General features: G+C 42.0%; 1 protein-coding gene across 8 annotated transcripts in view; it reads left to right on the top strand.

The window, feature by feature from the left end:
* Positions 1-24023, top strand: part of PIAS2 (protein inhibitor of activated STAT 2) — a 36559-nt gene that overhangs the window by 4584 nt on the left and 7952 nt on the right. For 7 of the 8 annotated variants that reach the window (XR_007159228.2, XR_007159229.2, XR_007159226.2 and 4 more), the window contains exons 2-10: positions 10058-10532; positions 13382-13466; positions 14093-14143; positions 14270-14360; positions 18723-18857; positions 21376-21481; positions 22081-22154; positions 23022-23182; positions 23759-23892. Coding sequence is in view for 5 of the 8 variants with exons in the window: in XM_048051439.2 (XP_047907396.1) it covers positions 10058-10532; positions 13382-13466; positions 14093-14143; positions 14270-14360; positions 18723-18857; positions 21376-21481; positions 22081-22154; positions 23022-23182; positions 23759-23892 (1312 nt within the window). In the remaining 3 variants the exon portion in view is untranslated. Of the gene's footprint in view, positions 1-1850; positions 2037-10057; positions 10533-13381; positions 13467-14092; positions 14144-14269; positions 14361-18722; positions 18858-21375; positions 21482-22080; positions 22155-23021; positions 23183-23758; positions 23893-24023 lie in introns of those variants that run through there. The other variant, XM_048051437.2, reaches the window with a different exon arrangement.

The following is a 24023-nucleotide window of genomic DNA, read 5'->3' as shown; positions in this document are numbered from 1 at the left end:
ATGCATGGCATTAAAACACAAACTATAATCTTTCTGCTGTTATCTCAGTGAATATGGGGAGTGAGATAAATAGGGAGGTTTAAAGATTTGGTTATGATTTGAGAGGTGAGTGTAAGTGAGAAAGGAAATATCTAGCTCTGGTGTGAGTTTGAACATTGCTGTCTCCATGTGCATTTGAAGGTATTCAAAGGTGAGGGTATTCTGAAAAAAGAGAGAAAGCTTTGGTCTGGCCTGTGCTGCTGTGTGCTTTAATGATCTAAGAGCTCCTAACCTGCGGATTGTCTCTTTAGTCTGGCATTGGAATGCAGGGAAAAAGAAATGTCTGATAGACTTGCTTAGTTCACCGAGCTGAACTTGTGCAATGGCGTGGCAGAGAGCACATGTTATTAGACTAATAGCTGCAAATTCCTCCTTTTGATTAAAAAAAAAAAAAGGGCTTTGAAAATACTGAAGTCTTTATATTTAAATCTTCAAGGAAATGACTATTGCAAGACCAAGTACAGGATCAGTTTGTGTAGTCAAGGGCTAGCTGTCTGTGTTTTAAAGCTTATGGTTTAAAGCTTTAGCACTTTAAAACTAAGGGGTTTGCCTTGGACTAGCTGATAATAAATAAAAGGGAAAGCCTGCCTCAAATGGCTATTGCAAAATTACCCTTAGTAATGTTAATTACTGAATTCCAACGTGACTGGATCCTGTAGGGATATTGAGTGACTGTAGCTAGCATGTATGGTGGGCATCAATACCTGCTATAAAAGCTGAGAAGCTTATTGACATCTGTGCTGAGTGGAGATATGTATTGGAGTCCTGCGAGTCCTTTCCTTTCTCTGCTGCCCCAGGGTGCCAGAATCATCTCTGCTATCAGTTTCCAAAACTGTCTGCCAGAATACCTCCTAGCGAAGCTGGACTTGGCCCGTTAAGAGGCTCCTGGCTTGTTGTACTCAATTTGTTCCAAGGTATTTTGTGGCTTAGTCACCACTCTGAGCCTGTCAGTCTCACAAAAAATGCTGCCTTTTGGTTCATACAGGAAAGCGTATTTTGTATTTCAGACTTTTTTTTCCCAATGTTTCTCCAACTTCTTGTTTCAGTCGGCTTGGCTGCTTGCCTGCTTTTTGGCTCAGTTTTTGCTTCTTATTGGAATAAATCAGTTGTTTGGTTTAATGGCTTGGTTGCCAGTGAAACCGAATATTGTGACTAGGTAATTATTGTGACTAGATAATGATCTCTGGCTGCTTTTGAAAATAGTATTCTCAGCTGCACCTCAATGTTTATTTTTCTGTAAATGTCTCAGTGTTTCTCTTACAGCAGGAAACCCATTATTCACTTTTGAAGTTTACCGCCAGTGACATTTTTGCTTCATTTTTTATTAATAAAATGTGTCACATTATCACTGTAACACAAATGGTGTGTTTTGGGTTAGATAGACAAAGCTAGGGACGCTCTAAAATTACTGCTGGAGTCCGATTTTCTCATTTAATACACCAGAACCACGAGTCTACATGGGCTTTTGGTGAATAATTCTACTTAAGTTGCGTGTGAGGTCTAGTGGGATGCGTGTATATTTAGGATGGTGATGACTGAAATGCGGGGCCGAGAGGGTACCTAAAAGACATATTCGCGTGCTTAAACTTAATTTTGGAAGAAAAAGCGCCCGGGGGTGCGGGACGGCGCCCTTAATTTGGGGCAAAAAGCAGCGCCCGCGGGTGCGGGATGGCGCCGGGCGCCCTCACAGCGACGCCCCCCGGAGCCCCTCGCCCTGAGGCGGGGCAGGCCCTCAGCCTCTCGGCGTCCCGCGGGCCGCCCTCTCCCTGCCTCCCCGCGGCCGGGGGCCGGCCTGAGGCCTTTAATTTTTATTTTATTTGCCTTTTTTTTTTTTTCTTTTTTTCCCCTCCCCCGCCGGAGCCGCCCTCCCCCGTCACGTGGCGGGGGCGCGCACCGGGTGCACGATGGTGGTGGCGGCGGCGGCGGCGGGGCCGGGCGACGGCGGCGGCGGCGGGAGAAGGCGCGGGTAGAAAATGGCGGATTTCGAGGAGCTGCGGGTGAGGAGGGAGAGGCGCGGCGGGGACGACATGTCGCCCGGCCGTGTGTGTGTGGGGGGGGGTGAGGGGGCTTTACCCCGGCCTTTCCCCCCCCGGGAGGAGAGGCCCCGGAGCGGGGCTGCCTTCGCCCTCACCGGGAGGAAGCGGGGCTGTTTTATTCCTTTATTTTTTTTTTTTTTCCTTCTTTCTTCCTCCCCCTCCCGACATCTTTCTTAGAAGCCGGGGCGGCTGCCCGTGGCCCGAACCGAGCTGGAAGGCGGCACGGGGCTCGTCTCCGCCGGGAAGCGCGAATTGCTGTATTTCCTCGCAGACATGTTGTTTTTAACCTTTTACGTTACAGCTCTTGTGCGACAGACTCCGGCGGGGGGTGTCCTTTGGGGGTTTAGGTGTGTCCACAAAGAGCTGGCTGCGGCGCTTACAGCATTTCTTCCCTCCTTCTTCCCTCACGTTTTTTTTGGCACCTTTAGTGAGAAGGGAAGCCTTGCCCTCGCCCCGCATCCCCACCTGCAGAAGCGCTGCCGACTGAATACCTCACGGGTGCCGAAGCCCTCCCTGCCCCCAGCCGAACCCTGCTGTGGGAAGAATAAAAGCCAGCGAGATGTGGGCTGCTGAGTTAGGATTCTGTGTAGAGGAAGGTCTGATGTCTAATAGTCTGATCAACGGTGGGAAGTGTGCTGCAATCACCAGAGAATTTCCTACGACAGGGCTTCTTCAGCACTGACGCTGCCCTGGTGTAGGTAGGGAGCTCAGTTATGGACACCTCAGGGAGAGAGCTGCGTTTCCCTGCTGGAGAAAGCAGTGCTCTATCTCAATCTTGGGTTTAAGAAGCATTGCCTTATTTTTTTTTCATCAGTTGTTAAAAGGTTATTTTTAATTTGTGCTTGCATGTTTTCTTGCTTAGTGTTCTGACTCACTTGCAGCCTGCTTTTTAAGAGCTCTCAGGGTGTAGCTCTGGAGGTGGCTAAACCCCCGCTGTTAACTCTAGGAGGGATTGCTCTCCTTTTTGTAGCTCTTCTTGAGGTTTGAGCCAGGGCCATGATTTGCTTTTTCCAAAGCACTGTGCTCCTTTATCTAGATACGCGTAAGTACTGATAGATAGTTTGGGAGTTGGGCACCTGCATGCCTTTGAGATTGTGCGCATCTGAGGTGCTTGCCAAAAGTAACACAGGAAATACGGAGGGGAAAAGGGAGCAGGATTTCAGGCCAACTTCAGGACTCTCCTTTCTTCACTGGAAATAAAGTATCAGCACTTAAAAAAAAAAAAAGTGCTAGTCTGAACAGATGCCTCCTGGTGTTTCCATTCATCTTGTAACCTGGAGTGCCTTGGAAATGAGTGCACTAGCCTGGAGCTTCTCTAAATGTCTGGTCAATGTGCAGATGACCGTCCATTTTGGGAAAGCTCTAATATTTTTTTTGGAAGAGAATATGGTAGATTGCCCCATGTCTTAAAGGCCTTTACTGAGCTTAAGTCCACTCCCCCTTATTTTATTTTTTTTATTTTTTGGAAAGAGGATATGTTTGGCTGTGTTTTCTTGAACACCATGCACTTGGTTTGTAGGTTTGTTTCACTTCAGACAACCACTTCTTCCTGCTTTTGGTCGAAGAGGAGATATTACCAGACATTACTTGATCTTTGGGAGTGATCTTAAACTTCTGCTTCATAGAATAACATATGGGATGTTTTTATGGCAGTGTTGTTTGCTGTCACGTTCATTGCAGTTTCCTGTAGTATGTGATCTCTGCCTGCCTTATAAAAGGCCACTGGGGCAATTTGAAGAGTTAAATTTATTTTATTAAGTTGTTCAGGACTTAATAAAGGCAGGAGGTCAGAGTTCTCTCTTAAATCTTTTTTTTTTTTTTAAGGAAATATATGGGGCAGTTTTTCTCTATTGTCAAGGTGAAGGATTATCTTAAGATTTGTTAGTACTATTCCTGCCATCCTCTGGATCTTTAAAATAAAAATTCTGGGGGCTGTGGTCCAAAGGGACATGGCTGTAGTGGAAGAAAACAGATTCAGAGGAACCTGCGGTTACATCAAGCCTTCTGAAAATCTTTAGGTTTGTTTAAGGATTCAGGAATAGCTGTAACTGCCGTTCCTTTTTTCTAAGATATTGGTAAAAATTTCCAGTGCAAGGCTTGCCCTTTGAGACCTTAGATCTAGAGAGAGAATGTTCTTCAGATAACCCCCAATTAATTAGTAGTTTTTTTTTTTGCATTCTGTGAGTTCCAGTTTCTGGAATATTAAGTTGCAGAGAAGATGTGGTGAGCACAACTTTTCTTGTGTTTAGAGATGCAACTTCTAGACCTGCTGGTTACAGATGTTTTTAAGCATGGCTTATGCCTATATCCATAATCTTCAGTAATGGGCAGCCTGACAAATGTCAAAGGGGTTACATGGACAAAGGTGGATGTGGCACAGACATCTGCAGCCTGTGGTGTGGAGGACCAAGGTGGTGTGTGGATGTTTTGGTTGTTTGTTTTTTTTTTTGAACAGAATACACCCAGGAGTGGGAACTACAGCTCCTTCTGAGAGCCATCTGTGAGAACATGATTCCAGCTCCCACCCAATTCTGAATTCACTGAGATTTGGCTTGAAGCTATGGTTTGTGTCCCAGAAAATACCGTGGATAAGAGGATTGATTTCATGTTATTCCTTGGAGGGGGAGCATCTCTTAGGTCCTGAGTTTCTGCTGGCATCTTGACTATTTAGTAACCAATCCATTGTGCTTGTTATCCTTGAACTGTTGCTGATTCCTGGTTTAGAAGATAACAGCTTCAGTCTGATACTTGGTATTTAATCGGATTTTCAAGTAATGTGTTAGTTTCATCTTTATGGAAAATAAAACCCCTTTAGGCAAATGCCTCTGCCAGAACTAACTTGTGTGACACTAGTGATCGGCTTCATGGCTGTTTAGAAAAGACACTTTACCAAGAAGAGATGAAAGTGTGCTCATACAACCTAGAGAGAGGAAAGTCCACAAAACTTACTAGTTCAGGGTTTATAAATGCTGAAAGTCACACTTATAATTGTTGCTCCTACACATCCAGTATTTAAGTGATTAAATATGTGAGCTATATGGCTCAGTATTTGAGTACAGAAATTGAAGTCTTGCTCTTAGACCTCTCGTTCACAGCATGCTTGGTGTCTTGTCACTCCTCTGACTTCTCTGCTGGTCTGAGCAGACAGCGTTTTGCCAGTTTGCCAAGAGAAGTCATACTTAGCACTGTACTTCGTGCCAGGAACGTAGCGAAGTGCTGCATTGCTCCTGAGGAATGGGAGAGATGGGGAGCATGCAGCAGAGAGGGCCCTTGTAGGTGCACAACCTATTTAAGTCTTGTCAACAGTAGCATTCAAACTGGTGACTATCCTGTGTTGCAGATGTAATCCTATATTTTAAAACTTGGATTCTAAATTGCTAGCCAGGAAGAAAATACTTAGTTATTTTCATGTGCCCTTTAAAAGTTCATAACCAAACCCTCTTTGTACTGGTTCATTTTGACCAGGTCCATACCATTGTGTTAAATGCCTACTAGTCTGGGATTTTGATGTAGAAGTCAAGCTCTACGTGTTAATCTGGGGGTAAACATCAAATGATGGAAGAATGGGCAGAATAAATACTGACAAGTTTCTGTTGGTGATGCAGTGGTCTTTAGGCTACAATTAGCATTCAGTGTGTTAAGTAACAGTATTTTATGATAAGCTATTAACAGTGTTTTATCAGAGGTTATCTTGCACTCATATTTCACTTTTTCTGTGCTTTCTAGATGCGTAGTTACTTATTCATACCAGTGAGGGCTATTGTGGTAATTTGAAAGCTTCTTGCATGCAGGATAATTAACAACTAATGGTAATGATTGTGCTGAGATAGGGATGGGGGGAAGAAAGAGGCAATGTAGTTTATGGGGCTTAAAAAATGGGATTGCAATGAAATGAGTCAAGCTTTGTTTTGAGGGACTTGTGTGAATTGAAAATCCTAAGCCAAATACTGATGTTCATTGTGGTATTGGGTACATGCAAATTCTCTCGACTTTTAATGTCAAATTTAGGAATCAGGCTAGAGTTGGTCCGAAGTAGAAAGTCCTTGTACTTCTGAGGACCTAATGGTCATGCTGTTTGAACCGTCAGCACAGACCAGATCTGAAGAAATATGCTGCTTGCCGATACAAATGTAACTGGGAATCTCTTCATTCTTTCTCTGGACTTCCAGTTTTTCATCTATAGCTACATCAGCTTCCTGACTACATTTATATCTTTATCTAGAGTCATCTCAGAGATCTTCATTTGAAGAAATGAGTTGCTTTTCTTACCGGTGTTACTAATTTCTAGCCCACTCTAAATAAGTACACATGCAAACTTATTGCAAAAGATGTTACAGATGTGCTTCTTTGCTGTAATGAGTGGTCAAAAAGAGCTTAAAGTCAGGAGTGAGATTCTGTGAGGATTGATGCTTGGTGCCTTCCTTCCCTTTGTAGCTTCCAGACGTGTCCAGAAGGCAGTAGGGCTGAAGCAGACTTCTTCATCAGGGACTGACAAGAACTTCTGAGTAAATTTGTGTTGCTTCTCTGGGTTGAAATGTAGAGTTTGCTACCTGAGCAGCTACAGTTGCCTTAGAAGCTATTTATCAGTGGTGATTGTAAACATTTTTCAAGAATGTTATGTTCATTCATATACGTACACTGACAGTTAAATAATAGGTAGCTTTGGCCAGGGGAGCATGGAGACCAGACCTTGTTCTACCGATGCTTTTCATCCTTTACTTTGCTCTGAAGCTTGCCTGCCATTAATTTCAGTGGTGGGTCAGCATTTCCTGGACTCTTTAAAATCATGATCCCTCTGAAACGAATGCCATTCCACATACACCTACAGCTTAATGCTTCAGAACAATGTTTCTGCCCATGAATCATGGTTGCTAAAATTTGAAAATAAGAAACAGAATCCCATGAAACATCTGACCTTCAAGCATGAATCTTGGGGGGTGGGACAGAGGGAATGTTTCCAGAGCATAAAAGTACTAGAATTATCCAGTCTTATTTCTTAAATTTCTTAAAGTTCTGTCAAACTACTTGTGTTCATGGAGAGACAGTAAAAATAAAATGGCTTTGGTCTTCTGTGTTGAAAAAGCTTTTTATTGGGCTGTGCAGCTGTAAAGAATTTCTCTTAAGAGAAAATTGATGGCATTTACATGACACAACTTGAATGTCTCATCTTAATTCAGTGATGTGAAAAGCATGTTAATAGCTAGGCTGCAGTCTTCTGCAAGATTGCTGGAACCCCGAAAGAAAATAATTTGGTAAGGTTAGTTGGAAATAGATTATCTGTCTTGCACTATGATTATAAATGCTCCTAAGCATATGTTATGCCTCCATAAAACCTTGTTGATTATAACAAGCACCCACTTTGATATGTCTATAAATGGAATAATAAGCTAAACTACATGGATGAGACTAGCTCTGTCTTTATGCTCGCAGTTGCTATTGCCTTAGAGGGAAAGTAGCATCAGTTTTACAGGGAAAAATGTTGCAAAAGACATTGTTTAATTATTTCCAGTAAAACTCACTTTTGCAAGATTCTTCTTTCAAAAGCACATGTAAGATTTTTGTGTTGATGGACAAAACCATGCATTTTTGTACTCCCAAGCTCTTTAATGGAGGTGTCAATTTAAAATCTTGCTGACTGTGGTACTAAAGACAGGCTGTGTCTTCCACTAAAAATGAAATCCATCTTGTAACAAGATGCTAGTTTGTGGAATTCCCGCATAAAATGCTGGCCATTTCAAGGCATGATTGACTGCACATTTCACCTTGATTAACTTGCAGGAATGCACATGAGGCAGCAGTCAGGGTAATTGAAAGTATTTTGCAAGACATGCTGTTTCCTTAATCTCAATGTAAAGGGTTATTTCATTCATTTGCATTCTGATTATGGAATCCAGAATCATGCTTACTGTCTCCATCTGAATTGAAGGCATTGATGTGGCTGCGAAGCTTGTACCACTATTTATGGAAGCACGCAATATGAAGGTCTCAGTAAATTCTTCAATATCACTGTTATATTTGACAACTGCCACACTTTCTGTTATGTGGCTTTACTATAAAGCTGTTCCAGTCCTTCAAACTATTCTTAAAATACCAAAAAACTTAATTTTTTCACCCTGCTTGCCTGTGAGACTAAGGATGAATAGCAAGGGAGGGGCAGGCAGAAACATCCTTGAGCAGCTCACAAGCTGCACATTTCTTTTGTCTCCATCTCCTCCTCCCATATTGCTTTTCTGTATTGAGAAGTTGCTGGGATGAAATTAAGATATCTGTTGTTGGCTTCTTAAAAGTTGTGTGAGCCACTCAGCACCTCGTGTGACTGCTCTCGCCGGCAGCTTTATCTGTGGTGCATCTATAGACGGGGCGTTGCGGGGAATACCAGCCTGAAGGCTGCTCAGCTCCCCTCCTGATAGCAGCATCGCTGTACCCAAATTGGCTGCCTGGAAACATTGAAATGCACTATCTGAAATAAGATACGTCTCCTCAAAAATGAGGAAATAGTATAGCTGGTGGGAATAATACCATGGTATTTTAGATGTTTTAGAACGTGTGAATTGATGTGACCTTTTAAAAGGCAGGTCCTTGTTGCTTGCACCTGTTTGCCTGTAGTGGCCCAAGCTGAGTGTTCATCTGGTTCAGTTCCCTGATTTGTCTCCCTGGAGAAGTGATCCCCTTGGTGTTCAGGAGGGAGCGGGGAGTTTCTGCCTCCTTTAGGGCTGACAGTGGCTGCAACGCAGCTGTGTTGAATCTGCAGTTTAAGATGGGATCTGTGTTAGACTACATCCATGTAAACTCTACACTGGAGAGATGAGGGAAGATAAACCAAAAGCGCTGCATTTTGAGAGTTGTATCCATCCTGAAATCAATGCCCAGAGCTTTAAGTATTTTATACTAGACTACTAGTTAACAGTCAACAACCCAGCTGTTAAAAAATCCATGTTACGCTTGCAGACTCTACTACTTCACGCCTTCCACTGGGTCCTTTGTCTGTCAGTCCTTGAGTCTGGAGTTGGTGCAGTGCAGATTAAAGTCAGATGTTCGTTCTTTAAAACTTAACCTTCTCGTTACAATGGGAGTGTCCCACCCAAATAGGAAGGAAATTGCCTAGGAGAATGTGGATGATTTTATACCTCTCTGAATAGAAAGCTCCTTCACAGAAGTGCCAGGGATCACCTATGCCAGTGTACTGAGTCGTTCTGGTCAAGGGAGGCAACCACTTTCTCTTGGGTAGTATCTCTTGTTTTAATAAGAATCTTTCTGTGCATAAATTTCATGGTTTGATCCTCAGTCTTCCACAATGAACTTGGATAACCAAGTAAATGCCATTATTTCCTTTGAAGTGATCTTCGAGATGGTACCAGAGCATGGTATGAAAGGACAGGAAGCTTTCTGTCACAGTCTGGTAGAATCAGTTATATTGGTTAAACAGCGAATTAGTGTGAAATGGTGTAACTTTAAAGCAGTTTCTGTCTTGCTGTGCCATTCTTTCAAGGGTGAAACCTGATGTGCCTGACTCTGATCAGCCATGCATTTAATGTGCTGCCTGAAATCAAGGACGTTTCAGAATGAGCAATGCAGAACTTAAAATGCTTGCTTATTTTATTTCTTAAAATGTGCTAGAGAACAGATGATAACACTGATTCATCTGCTTTTTTTCTTTCATGAAGTGAGACGTTTTGTATCAGACGATGCTTCTGGCTTCCTGTGGAGTTCAGATAGCATTGCATTTTTTTTGAAGTTGAGAATAGAAACAATTAGAAGTCTTTAAAATCAATAATACAACCAAACTCAACTTTCCTGGATGTGTCACTTCTTTGCTTTAAGCTAACTGTACTCTTGTTCTGGGTAAGGGTATGAGTAGAAGTATCTAAGATGACTGCGGAGGAACTGGAATGATGGAAGTTTAGATATTCACTGTGCCCTTCAGAATGGATGACTTGCTGTACCGTCGGTTCACTTATGCTTCTCTTGATTTTTCTTTCCAGAATATGGTATCAAGTTTTCGTGTTTCTGAACTACAAGTGTTGTTGGGCTTTGCTGGTCGTAATAAAAGTGGACGGAAACATGACCTCCTGATGAGGGCACTGCACTTACTGAAGAGCGGCTGCAGCCCAGCAGTTCAGATAAAAATCCGAGAACTCTATAGGCGTCGGTACCCAAGGACGATTGAAGGACTCTCAGACTTATCAGCTATAAAACCCGCCGTTTTCAATTTGGACAGTAGCTCCTCTCCCGTGGAGCCTGACCTGGCTGTTGCTGGGATTCACCCGCTCCCTTCTACTTCAGTCACACCTCAGTCTCCTTCATCCCCTGTCAGCTCCGTGCTCCTCCAAGACACTAAGGCTCACTTTGAGATGCAGCAGCCATCCCCTCCGATTCCACCTGTTCATCCTGATGTTCAGCTGAAAAGCCTGCCTTTTTATGATGTGCTAGATGTGCTTATAAAACCTACAAGTCTAGGTAAGTGTTTGATAGTACTGCAGGTTGTTTAATTTGGAGGATAGATATTCCTTATGACAGTATGAAGTCCAGGCTTAAATTTTTTTTCAGCTGGGGAAAAGTGAAAATTCCCTTCCCTTCTTAGTGCTAGCCCTGCCCTTTCTTCACCTCTTGCTCCCCAAAGTGCCAAGCCCCACTTTAGTAATAATAAAAAGTATTCTGTTCTGCCAATACCATAGATTTAAAGATAAACATGATTCTCTTTTCAGTATTAAGTTACTTCTGCCTGAATGATTTGGACGAAAGTATCTGTTTGATACAAGGAAGGAACACCTCTGTCAGGGCCAGCAGGGAAAAGATTTCAGGGTCAGTAGTTAAATTCCTGCAGTGAAAGGAGAACAAGTTCACTAGTTTGTTAGCTTGTATTTATCTCATTGCAACAGTTCTCAGTGCGAGATGCCAGAATCTGCAGGTGCATACTTCGGGTAACAAAGGTTGAATTTTGTACTTGGTTAGTGGTGGGTTCTCAGCCTGCTGGTTGTTGCCATACTGCAGGTTAAAATGCAGAGCATATCTTTGTCTTCCAAACAACCTGAAGGCTGAGTTAGCTTATTCAAGCACCTCATTCTTGAGCATATTTATTTGGAAATAGGCTTGAAATTCAACCTGTTTTACCTTATAGGGTAGAAAATATTCTGTAATGATTTAGTAATACTGTTTAGAAACACTCTTAGCATTTTGCAAGCTGTTTGCATCCTGCTAAACTCTTTAGTTTCGTAAGTGATAAGTGTCTTAGGTTGTGACTTGTACCTAAGTGAGGCATACGCTGGTCATCCTCCACTATCTAGAGCAGCAGGCATTACTAGCTAGTGTTCCTTACACTACTTGTTGTCACTTGTGCTTGTGTGTCATGACACCCTGTTAGGGAGAAGGTTCCTCCCCCTGTTTCGGGTCCCTCTCCCTATCATTGTCCTAATGCGTGGATGGGCTTGGTATTAATGTGTGCTTTTGGTATTGGCTGGCTATACAGCTCATCCTGGCTTCCTCCTCCTTATGTTCACTCTATACAGTAGCTGAATATCTTAATTATATTCCTTAATTATTCTGTATTACAGCACAACTGTTGGCTCATAATGAACCAGGTTTGTTGCCAGCCATGTGGTTGCCATCTCCTGTCTAATGTGGTGTGTTTTTTGCATTGTATTTCTGCTGTGCAGTTACTGTTTGTTTTTTGGTCAATGATACCTGGAGGTGGCAGTAATACGCTGGAAAACTATCTGTAACAGCTGTCTTCAGCTTTGGAAATGCTTGCTTCTTAAAATGAATGTTTCATCAGGGTGTCACTGTGTTATGAAGTTGCACGAAATTTCTTTTCCCTTGAAAACTGTAGGCTCTCTGTTGCATGTTGCTCAGCTCTCATAGAAGTAGGATTACATACCTGGTCCTGAAACATTTGGATGGGGACAGGAGGAATGTAACTGAGCACCTGCTTGCCTTCAAACTCTTCCCAGAATACAGTACCTGAAAATGGCAGCAGCTGGAGCTGCAGCTCTGTGTGAGAAGGAGCGGGTAAATGAGAAGTGAGGAATGGCTTGCAGTACAAATAACGAATTAGTGACTTTAGCTTGGGTTCATGAGCACATCTGAAAAAAACCCTTCCTTAATAAATATTTTCAGATTGATATGGGTAGATCATAGTCCAACTTAGTAGATGTGTGTGGTTGGGACATGGAACAAATGTGTGTTTAAGAAGTCAGAAATCAAATGGGGCACATAGGTCAGTGCTTGGAGCACAGTCTGCTTCACTGCAGCTCTCTGAAAGGGATGTGTATATGTATTCTCTTATGAGGACATAAGAGCAGGTGTGGATGTGGGGTTTAGCTTTAATCCACACTTGGTACAATAACAATTTCCATTTTAAATGTGCCCAAATATTTTGAAATATAAAATGCCGTCTAATGTGTGCACAGGAGTGCATGATACTGTGTTTGAATTGCTCGAGGAACTTGTGTGTGTGTTTCTTCCACCTGGGGTTTTCCTTTCTGTATGTTTTCCAGGCAGATTTTTCTTCTCTGAATGTTACAGTGTACATGTCAACCTAACTCTTCAGTTTGGCTGGTTTAATGGTGATATTTTTAGGCTCGTTCTCCTTGCTGCTACTTTAAACTGTTGGACAAGTCTAGTCTACCTTTATTTCAGGTCAAGATTTCTAAGTCTTCAAGTCAAAAGGATATAGAAAAGGACTATGTACGTACTATGAATCCTTAATACAAGAATACTATTGCTTGCCATCAGTGTCAGACAAGTAGGATTCTGATACAAAAGTTATCTTTATTTTGACACACGTCCCCTCCCCAAAGTTTAGTGCTGAGTATTCCCAGATGTAGCGTCCAGCTGGCTTCTTTGGCATTAGGAGTTGTTCCCTACCTTCCTCCCCAACAACTTAGCTACCTTTAGCTGTTTCTGCACTGAGTAATTTTCCAGCTGCCCATTAATAGCTTCTGGTGTGCATTTTCCTATTATAGTACCTTAAAATAGTTGTAAACATCTCTCTGGTAGTACTTGCTCCAGGTATCCAGTGTTATATTTCGTTGTGTTTGTATCTTTCTTCCCCTGAGGATTACAGTGCAGCTTGCCAAGCTGTTTTTAATACTGAAAAGTAATGTGATATTAGCCATCTGAATATAGCTGAAGGAACGATTTGGTCTGTTGCTTTCCTGTTGACAATGGCTTGCAGTTCAACAACAATTTGGTTGTGTTCTTAAGTGACTTGTGCATTGTTTCAGGAAAAAAATCTATTGCAGGTCCTGTTCTAATCAATGATTTTAATCACCATGGTTAAACCTCCTCTTGTCTCTTTTTTTTTCTAGTACAGAGCAGTATTCAGAGGTTCCAAGAGAAGTTTTTTATCTTTGCTTTAACACCTCAGCAGGTCAGAGAAATCTGTATTTCCAGGTAAGAAGTGTTTGGAATAGCATAGGTAACCACTTTTTTGTAAAAGTTCAGGACAAGGGGATTCTTTTGTTTTTTGATACATCCCATAAGCTTGCAAATGGGGGATGATGATACTCAAATAGTTACGCTGAATTAATCTGTTCCGGTTTCTTCCAGAATTAGCATAGAAATTTTGTATATTTGGGTAAATCTTATGCCATTGAGGAGTTCACAATTACTTGAAACAGTAATTGTTACTATTTGGAGAGAGAGTAGGCTTTCATCCCCTGCACATTTCCTGACTGCAGGAATGGAAGGCTGCTTTTATCTTTTGTCCCAGGATTCATGTTCTTATAGGACCTGTGATGTGAACAGTTTTTTTTGGATAGCAAAAAACCTGTTTTCCCACCCCCTCCTCTGGCAGCACCATTCTTTGTTACCATAAGCTGTTGAGAGAAGATGGCAATCCTAAAGTCCTGCTTGCAGTACCTAAAAAGAGGTATCACTCGTAAGACTTGTTTATAACTTAATAAAATAAGAGCAACACTTAGTGATGGAATAGGTGTACCAGTTCTTTCAGTGTGTGACTGGATTATGAGACCTGCTGTCTAAAGAGGTGCTTCTGTTTTCCTTTCTCTCTCTCATAGGGACTTCTTGCCAGGGGGCAGGAGAGATTACACAGTCCAAGTTCAGCTAAGGTACCTTTTTGATGATATTTTCTTATGTTATAGTAGCCAATTAAGAAGTTATGTCTTGATGTTTGTGGAGACACATGAATGTAGTGACACTTGAAAATTTATGCTTTCTCTTTTGTCGGGATATAGGTTATGCCTGGCAGAGACAAGCTGTCCTCAAGAAGATAATTACCCTAATAGTTTGTGCATTAAAGTAAATGGGAAGCTGTTTCCATTGCCGGTAAGCTTGTGTTTGCATGTATTTGTGGTTTCTTTGATTTGGGGTGTTTGTTTTTCTGTAATGCTAGTTTCCTAAAACAATCAAGCACTTTATTGTTATCACTCAAATTTCTCCAGATATTAATGTTAACAAATGCACAAATTGTTTGCCTATGCGAGGTAGCTATTACTGCTATCAATCATAATACAGCCATTGCATGGCTTAATTATGTTTTAGCTAGTTGTAGCAAGCTTCATCTGTGCAGGTAACAGAACGTGGAATCTTCATTATGGGTCTTAAAATTGAGTTTGACATGATTGGCAGTAGCCCTCACTGGTTAGTATATCTATTTGTATACTGGTGTGAGTTGCTACTTGTGAGGAAACAGTATCATCTTGTGGATGTATTTGTATACTGTTCTGCACCTCTCTGGCTACAGCAGTGTTCATCACAGGGATAAAGAACAGGCATGTTGTAGGGCTCCAAGCAGTTGCTGATCCTGGAATAGAACAGTGTTAGCAGTCAGGCACTTTGGTTTCTACCATAAAAATTACTGGGTGGGCAGGGCCACCTTGAGGCTTGAATATATACGAAAAGGGAGAAAGCGCTCTTATTTGTGAACAAATATCTGAAACAGGTATTTCTCTACCCCAGAATGGGGAAACTCTTACCCAATTCATTCTGAAACACTTCTGGAAGATGGAAAAAGTAGAGTTTTTTCAGCAGTGTATGTGAAATGGTTGATGGAAATAGAGGTTATCTCAGAATGTTTGCTGCCTTCTTGGCATGTCAGATACGTTTATCATGTTCTATTCTTCCCCTATGCTTCCTCCCATTCACGTGCGACCATGGCTACTTTCTTGCCTCTGATCAACCTAAATGACTCTCCCATGCTTCTTTTCTACCTGCTTCTTTAACAATTGCACCACTCTCTCTGTCTTCAGCATATAAAAGGGTTTCTTTGAGGCATTTCCCGGTCAGTACTTCCTGCAGACACAAACTGTTCTCTGTGATAAACTTGGAGGTTTTCCTTTCTTCTGAAGATGTTTTCCTTTCTTCTGAAGATGTCTTCCTTTCTTCAAGCAACCCAAAAGAATTGGGTCTGTTTTTCTGTTATCATGACTGATATTAACAAGACTGAGAATCATACCTTACGCATGTTATACTGTGTTATGCTATCCATTTTATGTGGAACATGTCACAGTTGCATAAAAAATTGTCTGATCTTGTACTTCCACTTTGCTTTAGATTTAAATCAGGTAGGTTCTTCCTGCATGTTCTAAGATGGTTCGTTATTCTATTCAGCAGAAACTTTAAGTGAGAAAGTAAATAAATGACTCTTGTCTTGGCAACTTTTCTACCTCAGAGATGACAGTTGTCCACTTCAGTAGTGTTAAGTAACTAATCAGTGATACCAGGCTTTGTTGTCAACTTGCACAATTCTTAAATGAGTACTGTTCTGCCTTTCCCTTGTATAGCCATTCATGCCTCTGCAGATGGCTGAATTATTCCAGGTTATCTCATTGGCTGCAGTCCTTATCAGAAACTTCAAAGAAGTGCTGCCAGTGTGCCAATACTGCTTTAGGTTGTGACAGCTCATGCTACTGCAGTGTTTTCTTGTGTTCCTGCAACTGTCTGTGTCTACTTCTCAGAGTTTCGACTTGAAAAGAATAAATGTGGAGCATTACATGCTGGTGTCTTGGCAAGTAACAAGAATTTTATACATAACATCCTACAGCAGGTGATTCTCATGTTGCCTTCTCATGTGAGTGTAGGCAAGACAAAACTCAAAAGTCCAAAGAAATAACTTGCTTTTCTTCCCAGGGAACCTCTGTAGACCACTGCAGGTCTCTTTCAAAGGACAAAAATGAAATCTGTCAAGGCAGGTTAGGAATAACCACATGGAAGAGCAATCAGACTTTCTCTTGATACTTTTTTTTTTGGTTTCAGCAGTGTCCACCTGTTTTGACTGTTATGGTTCTTGGAAGAAGTGTGGAAGTCTTAGACCCAAATAACTCTGGCACTTGCTAGCTGCTGGAATTGGCAGCCTAACTGAGAGCAGTATTAGGCCATGCTGGTTGTGATAGGCAAGCAGAGTGTTCTCTCTTTAAGTCCCAGAAGGCTAGGAACAGACGTTCTTAATGTGTTTTAGGAGTACAAGATCGAATCTGACCCCTGAGGATCTTTGCTTTGTGGGAGAAAACATCAAAAGCTTGACTGAAATGAAGCATGTGAGCAGCAGTCAGCCTTCCAAAAAGGGAAAAATGGGAGATGTCAAGAAAAACCCAAGCAGTTGCATTCTTCGCTTTCTTTCTTTGCTTTTTCACACATCTGCTGCCTCCATATACTGTGATAAAGCACACATGGGAAGACTCTTCATAGCTACTGTCACTCATCTGCGGCAAGAACAAGTTTTGGAAGACTTCTTCAGCAATTGCTGTCCTCTGCTCTGGTCTGGCAGACCTGGGTCCCTGTTCTGTCGCTGCAGGCAGTAGCCCTGTGCAAAATTAATAAAGGGCAGTAGTGAAGCATAGCCATGGGTGGGCTTTCCAGGGAGGAGTATGGACTAGTGGCAGAACTGCTCTGGAAACCTGGGGAACGATATGACAACTGCAGAGTCTGCCCTGGATTAAGGGCAGTGGTTATCCTATGGTATGCTCTTCCAGTAAGCAGAAGAGGCCTCCAGTTCTGAGTTGCCTGAGATGACTTATGTGGCAAGACAAAACAAAAGATACAGCAGGCTTTCTGCTGGTCTTGCCCACATACTAGCTATGAAGGCAAATACTTCAAAAAAGGAAAGTGGCTGGAAACTTTAGAAATACCAACTAGATGCAATGTGAAGATTTTCCTAAAACTCCTTCTTGGAGCTAAGAATTAAATGAAACATCAAGGTTATCATTCCTAATCCTTGGAATGAATTAAGTATGGCCAGAGAGTCTGCTTTGTGCTGAGCTGTCTGACCCACTGTTGGAAGAGGTGGCCTGGGTGCATTGGCTGTGCTGTGCTTCTGCAATAAAACTGTAGAGAAGATTCTGTTCAGGTTTCCACCGAAGGCTGGAAGTTGTGTGTTGACTCTACTAATACAGGAGCTTTTCAGATTGTTTTCCCATATCAATAGGTGAACACAGAACACATCCTGTGCACTCTGTGGGAGTTTCCAATGAAGTACCACACACCAGCAATTGTCGCTGTTACTTCTAGTTTTTATTTTCAGAAGTCGTCTTTCACAGTAACTCTGTTTTTGAAACATTAGGCTATGAATGTGCATGTTAACTCTGCATTTAAAAAAAACATGTATTTTTTCAGTGTATTGTTTCTGGAGAGTTTCTAGTGTAGAACAACAGTGTCTTGAATGGGATGAAATCTGGCAGTCACTTCTTCTGTGCAAGATGCAGGCTCCAGTCTCTTATTGGCATCCTTCTGATGCAAGATGAGATCTTGAGATGAGTGGACTGCAGGATGTCTGCTTGAGCTCCAAACAGATTCTGGGTTCCTGTTACAGACCGGCTGCTTTCACAGTGACGGTTGCAGGATGAGATGAATAAGCTGCAGCTGGGCCACGTGCTTCACATAGCACAAGTACCCTCTGCTTGAAGTGTGCTTGTCTAGAGTCAAAAGGGAACTGGGTGGCTTCTGATTCAGTTTGCAAGCATTGTATGTCATAAAACTACAAAAAGAAGCTGGTCCAGATTATTTGTGCAGCTTTTAAGAATTTCTTAGTACCTAGTAGGCGTTTTTTTCTGCTAACAATAACAAAGCCTGTTAGCTCTTAAATACACCTGGTATTCCATGAGCAGCTCATCTTCAGGGTCCTCACTGGAGCGTGCAGGTGACAACCTGTTGTTTGTGAAGCTAGGTGTAGCTAATGCAAGGCAAAGCAGACACCAAGGGGTTGTAGAGCTCTTGGGACAAGAATTTACTGTTTCTTAAATAAAATCAATGAAGCATTCTTTGGACATGAAAGACTGAATTAACGGTTCGTGACTTGCTGTCTTTTGATTGCTGAGTTTGTGCCCTTCTGAGGCTCTGATTGCTTTTGTTGGGGTGTGGGGAGCAGTAACAACTTCTTATTTTTTGACAAGGTCTCAACACTGCTTTTTACTCCTTCAGTAAATTTACCTGGATGAGTACTGTGTTCTCTTCTACCTTTTCAGCACTTACGCAAAATCCCTTTAAAATCAAAAATACTTTATAACCGTGGTTGAGTTATGGTATTGGACTATCCAAGGCTGGTATTCCTCAAAATAAGTGTTGATTTCAGTTTCCAGCTTAGAGAACCTCTAGGCTCACTTGTTTCTCACAGATCAGTTTTAAACTAATAAGTTGTTTAAGCAGTTAACAGTGGGGAGACTTGGTAATGCTTTTTGTCTCTTCTTCCTATAGGGATATGCTCCACCTCCGAAAAATGGAATTGAACAGAAGCGACCTGGGCGTCCCTTGAATATAACATCTCTAGTTAGGTTGTCATCAGCAGTGCCAAACCAGATTTCCATTTCCTGGGCTTCTGAAATTGGGAAGGTAAGCTGTCTGTTTCGTGGGATGTAGGCAGTAGTCTGAATAACCTTGTCTAGCGTTCCTTCTAACCCACTGCCTGATAATGCCGGCAAGACGTACGGTGTTACAAAGTGGCTGCATTTATTTCTGATGCCAGGAAAAAAGCTAGCTCTAGAAGTATGGTAGCTTACAGTAACACAAAATTTTTATAGAAAGAACTAGTTTATGGATATTTCCATCTTTTCTTTTGAGATTCTTTTTCTTTTGTCTTTTCTGAGTTAAAACTGCACATGTAAATAAGGTAAATCAGGTGGAATTTCCAGCTCAGAGAGCTCCTTGGTGGCAAGTTCCAGGGAAGTGTACAGGGGAGCTGTCAGGCTGCCAGCTGCTGCAGGGTGTGGTGCATCTTGGTGATGCTGTGCTTGGGCCATAGTGGTGTGCATTTGTAAGGCAGGGTATCCGAGCCATGTGCCCATTGTTAAAAATGAAGCGTTTTCCTGGAAGTTTAGGTGACTTGAGGGGGAACTGACTTCTCAAGGGTTGATACAGAGAGTAATGGAGACCTGGGTAGGGGGCAGAGAGAGAAAAGCATCTTCATAATGTAGTTCTTCATGGAAAGCTGTGTTGAGGAGGAGAAGTGTGCTGGACTTCAGTGGCAGGAGTTGAGGTGGATGGTGACAGATGTGGTACCTTTTGCTCTCTGGTGCCTATAGGTGAATTTCTGGTTTTGGGGAAATGAGAAGTGATTAGTTTAGAAGGAGTTAGCCTTTCAGATGGCTAGCTGACTGCTTAGAAATCTGCCTGGGGATTTACTAAGAAAAGAGGGGAAAGTGGAGAGTCTCTCAGTTCTTCCTAGACTTATGTAGCTGTTGTAGCAGCCCTTGCAGCTGTTGGAAGAATAAGTGGTCATTGATTTACCATCATATGTGGCTACTTCTGGAAGCCCTTCTGGATTGTTGTCAGAGTAGCTTACCCCTCCTTTAAAATCAAAATCTATGCTGGAGGCATCATGCACTTTAAGTGAGACTCCAGCATAAACTTGTAGAAACTTAGATCTTAAAGAAAAAGCGGAAAGTTCATGTTCAGCAAAGGAATGAAGGGCAGTGCTGACAGCAAAGTTTTCCTAAAACAGAATGAGGGTGGGAAAGACCTAAGCCATTGCTTCTCGATCAAAGCACAAGACTCTAGAAATGACTGCAGGATTGTGTGTGGTCTTGGCTCTCCCTTTGTCTCCGTGCTTTCTTCCTCCTGTGTCTGCCAAAATATATCCCCATGCAAGCAGATGAATGGGAGGTTGTTCCAGCCTTGCTCCCTTGTCCTGGGAGGTGAAGTGAGTCTCTGGTTTAATGCTGAGGCTCTGTTCTAAGTAGAACTTGCATAGCAGGCCTTTGCTATTCATCTTCTAATTGAAACCTCTGGGGACAGTGTGGAGTGCCAGCAGGCTAAGGTCTTATTGGCATCTACTTGGTAAGGTCTTATTGGCAACAACTTCTCTGACAGAGGAGGGCTTCTGAGGAGAGCAGGTGTTTATCCCAGAGAGCTGGACAGGCTAGTGCCTGTAATATTAATTCTGTAGGTAATAAACGGTACACAACGTAGTTGTTCTTCGCAGGGATGGGGAAAGCAAGACACTTGTCTTAGTGGCTTCCTGTGCATTTTGATAACTTTATCTGTTCATCTAGGTTAGAGCTGTCTTTGATATGGATGGTAAAGGAGGAGCAGGGTGGTAGATTTCTTGTGCTTAAAATTCATGAGCAGTGCTTGGTCATGTAGGAGCTATAAGAAGGTGGCTGGCAGGGAGTGGAGATGAGGGATTGCAGGTTGTGAGTGTTACACAGATGAAACCATTGTTATTCTGCAGTGGTGGGACTTGCAGATTCTTCTCTTCACTTGTGACCTTGGAGAGGAAATCTTGAACAAAGGAAGCTGACAAGTGGCATGAATTAGGGAACAGCGGTAAATGCTAGGGAATATGGCCAGCCTGAAAGGAGTAGGTATGCTCTACTGAGGCTTGGCTTAAAAGCAGCAAGCTGAAGAGAAGGTACAAAGAAGCTGATGCTGTTGTGTGCCATCTGAAGGTGGTGTTTGCACCTGAAACAACATTAATCTTTTCTTTATAGCTAGTTTCTCTTTGAGCTCTGCATTAAAGAGAATGACAATGGTAAAAGGGAAATGTGTAGGAGAAAAATATGAGAAGTGCTTACAGACTGCACATTTTAAGAAGTTGTATCTCCAGTCTAAGTCATCTTTTCAAGAAGAAGCCCAGATTGTCTCTTGGTAGTGGAGAACATTTTTCTTGTAGTTAAGTTGCAGCTGGAGTGAGGTGACTTGACTTGGTTAGTGGAAGAATTCTGGCAGATTGACTCTTTCATAGTAATGAAGTCATCTGCCAGTACTTTGCAAAGTATTTCCATAACTACAAAGCAAAAAAATCAGCATGGTTTTTTCTACTGTATGTTACAACCAGTGTAATAGTGACATGTTGCTGTAGTGGATATATGGTGTTAAATCAATATTTCATCTTTAATTACTCTTTTTGTAGAATTACTCCATGTCTGTGTATCTCGTTCGTCAGCTCACTTCAGCTATGCTTTTGCAGAGGTTAAAAATGAAAGGTATCAGAAACCCTGATCATTCCAGAGCACTAAGTAAGTCAAATTAATCTTCCTGTTTCCTTACTGAGGGTGGTTGGTGGCTCTTTAAAACTAGAACTGGTAGTACTTGGGAGATTTGCAGCATTTTGAAAAGAAGAATCCATGCCCAGGCTTTTTTTGCTGTTGCTGAGGTATCGTGCACTGATTCAGTGTAGTTCCCTAGCCAGCAGAGAGGAGTACCTAGAGATTTCCTCTGAAATGTTCTCAAGAGAATGCTGAGAGCCAGTTTAGTGTAGTGGGCAGTGAGGTGCAGATCGATGGCCTAAATATGTGTTTTGTTCACCTGCATGTGCTGCTGATTGTCTTGTCTTTATACCTCACTCCCTGATGATTTTATCTCCTTGCATGTTGGATAGAGTTTGCTCTACTAACCATTGTGGCCAGAAGTGCATCTGCTGCACATCAAAACAGTCTCGTGATGCAATTTGCCAGTTGCCTGTGAAGTTATTCTTATGTGGCATTTGCTCTGAACTAGCTTCCTTAGATGCTCAGGGCTTTTTAGATAGCTGGAAACAAAGTATATGTACTAGAGAATCAAGGTTAGTGTTTTAAATAGTTGTGCCCATCTCTAACTTCTTAATTTATTTTGGTAGTTAAAGAAAAACTAACTGCAGATCCTGATAGTGAGATTGCCACAACCAGTCTGCGGGTATCTCTGATGTGTCCTGTAAGTAAGGCTGGAAATTACCATATACTGACTTGTGTTTTCATTTTAAGTGCAGAGTTGGTCTGCTTGTAAAACACCCTGCTTCAGAAATGTAACTGGCTTTTGTTACACTGATTCATTAATGCAAATGAAGAGAAGAGTACACCTATAAGCACCTGATTGCAGCAGCATTTAACCAACTATGGTTTAGACCTGTGAATGCCTCAGCTGTAATGCAGTCAGAGTCAAGTTGCTACCTGTGTGTATGTATTGAGGCCTTTTAAAGGAGTGATCTTGTGCATGGAGGCATGGAGCCTACCTGGGAGGGTGATAGAATAATTAATGGGTACAGTGAGAAACAGAACTTCAGAACTCCTGGTCTTGGTGGTATTGTTTTTACTGCCAACTACTACAAGGGAAAAATAAACTGATCACCTTGTAACAAGGTAGTGCTGCCTTGGGAATTCTCTTTCGAGGTAGAAACTGACCTTGTGTTTGTGACTGGTCTGTTAAGTCTTACAATGAAATGGGTATAATGCCATTCTGAGTCTAACATAACTACAGATCACAAAATAATCAAACCCTGAGATATTTGGCCAAGAACTGACAAAGTGGCTGCTTCAGTAGGTCTTCCTATTTAAAAAATAAATCCTAGAAATAATGTTTCTGACAGTTCTCAACTCAGTAAAGACTTTGAGGACTGCTTTCTTCTTCGTTCAGGTACCTTGTACGTGCTTTGGAGTGGATTTGCACACAGTGACCTAGTGTTGGGCACTCTGTAGTGAGAAGTGACTGTTACCTTCCTGGTTGCATCTGATTTCATTGTTAGCTATCCAGGTCTACTTCACTTTCTTTTCTTCTGACGTTCTTTAAATGCATCTTCTGCAGCTGGGAAAAATGAGACTGACAATTCCATGCCGGGCTGTTACTTGCACACACCTGCAATGTTTTGATGCTGCTCTTTATCTTCAAATGAATGAGAAGAAGCCTACCTGGATCTGTCCTGTCTGCGACAAAAAGGCAGCTTATGAGAGCCTAATACTAGATGGGTAAGAGACTGAGCTTGCAGAACACAAAACTACTTCAAGTTTTTCATGTTGTACTAATTATTTTTGTGACCTAAAGCTTAGCCATTTTTACTTTCTCAAAAGTACATTAGACTGGGAGGAACCATTAGAATCCTTTAGTTTCTATTCCCATGTAACAAACTGCGAGAACTCATCTCGTAACTGCATCATCAAACTCCTGAGCCTCAGCATATCATCTCTGGAGAAATCCAAATGTGACATCTAAGGATGTCTCCCTTTCACATGAACAATCTGTGAGGCTATTAACTCTTAAAATTTAGCATATAAGCTGTGTAAAACTTGATTCAAAGGGTGATTGCTTCTACTGCTATATAGGAATCTCTAAACGGCGATCATGTTGGAGTAGAACATGGGTAGGTTGGGATACTTTGATTCTGACGTATGGATATCCACAAAGGTTGTAATTGCAGGTCTTCAGGGAAGACAAATGAGGGGTGGAGTATGTGCTGTTGGTCACTCTTTATTGTAATCAACTTCTTAATTGTCTGCTTTTCATTTAGGAAAAGCCTGGAATCAAAGCTTAACTTTATTTTTCAGGCTCTTTATGGAAATCCTTAATGAATGTTCAGATGTGGATGAGATTAAATTCCAGGAAGATGGTTCCTGGTGCCCCATGAGGCCTAAAAAAGATGCTGTGAAAGTCTCAAGTCCACAGTGCACCAAAATAGAAAGTGAGTACATCTTGGATATTGGTAGCAAACCACCAAAAAAGCTTGATGCCTTGAGACTTAATTGCAGCTGGGAGAATGGCTATGGATGTTGACGTCTGTTTTGTGGGGTGTATGCTAAATAATTTTGTTTT

The sequence above is a fragment of the Anser cygnoides genome, chromosome Z (genome assembly GCF_040182565.1).
Source record: "Anser cygnoides isolate HZ-2024a breed goose chromosome Z, Taihu_goose_T2T_genome, whole genome shotgun sequence".
Lineage (NCBI taxonomy): Eukaryota > Metazoa > Chordata > Aves > Anseriformes > Anatidae > Anser > Anser cygnoides.
This window is presented reverse-complemented; position numbering and strand designations above follow the sequence as displayed.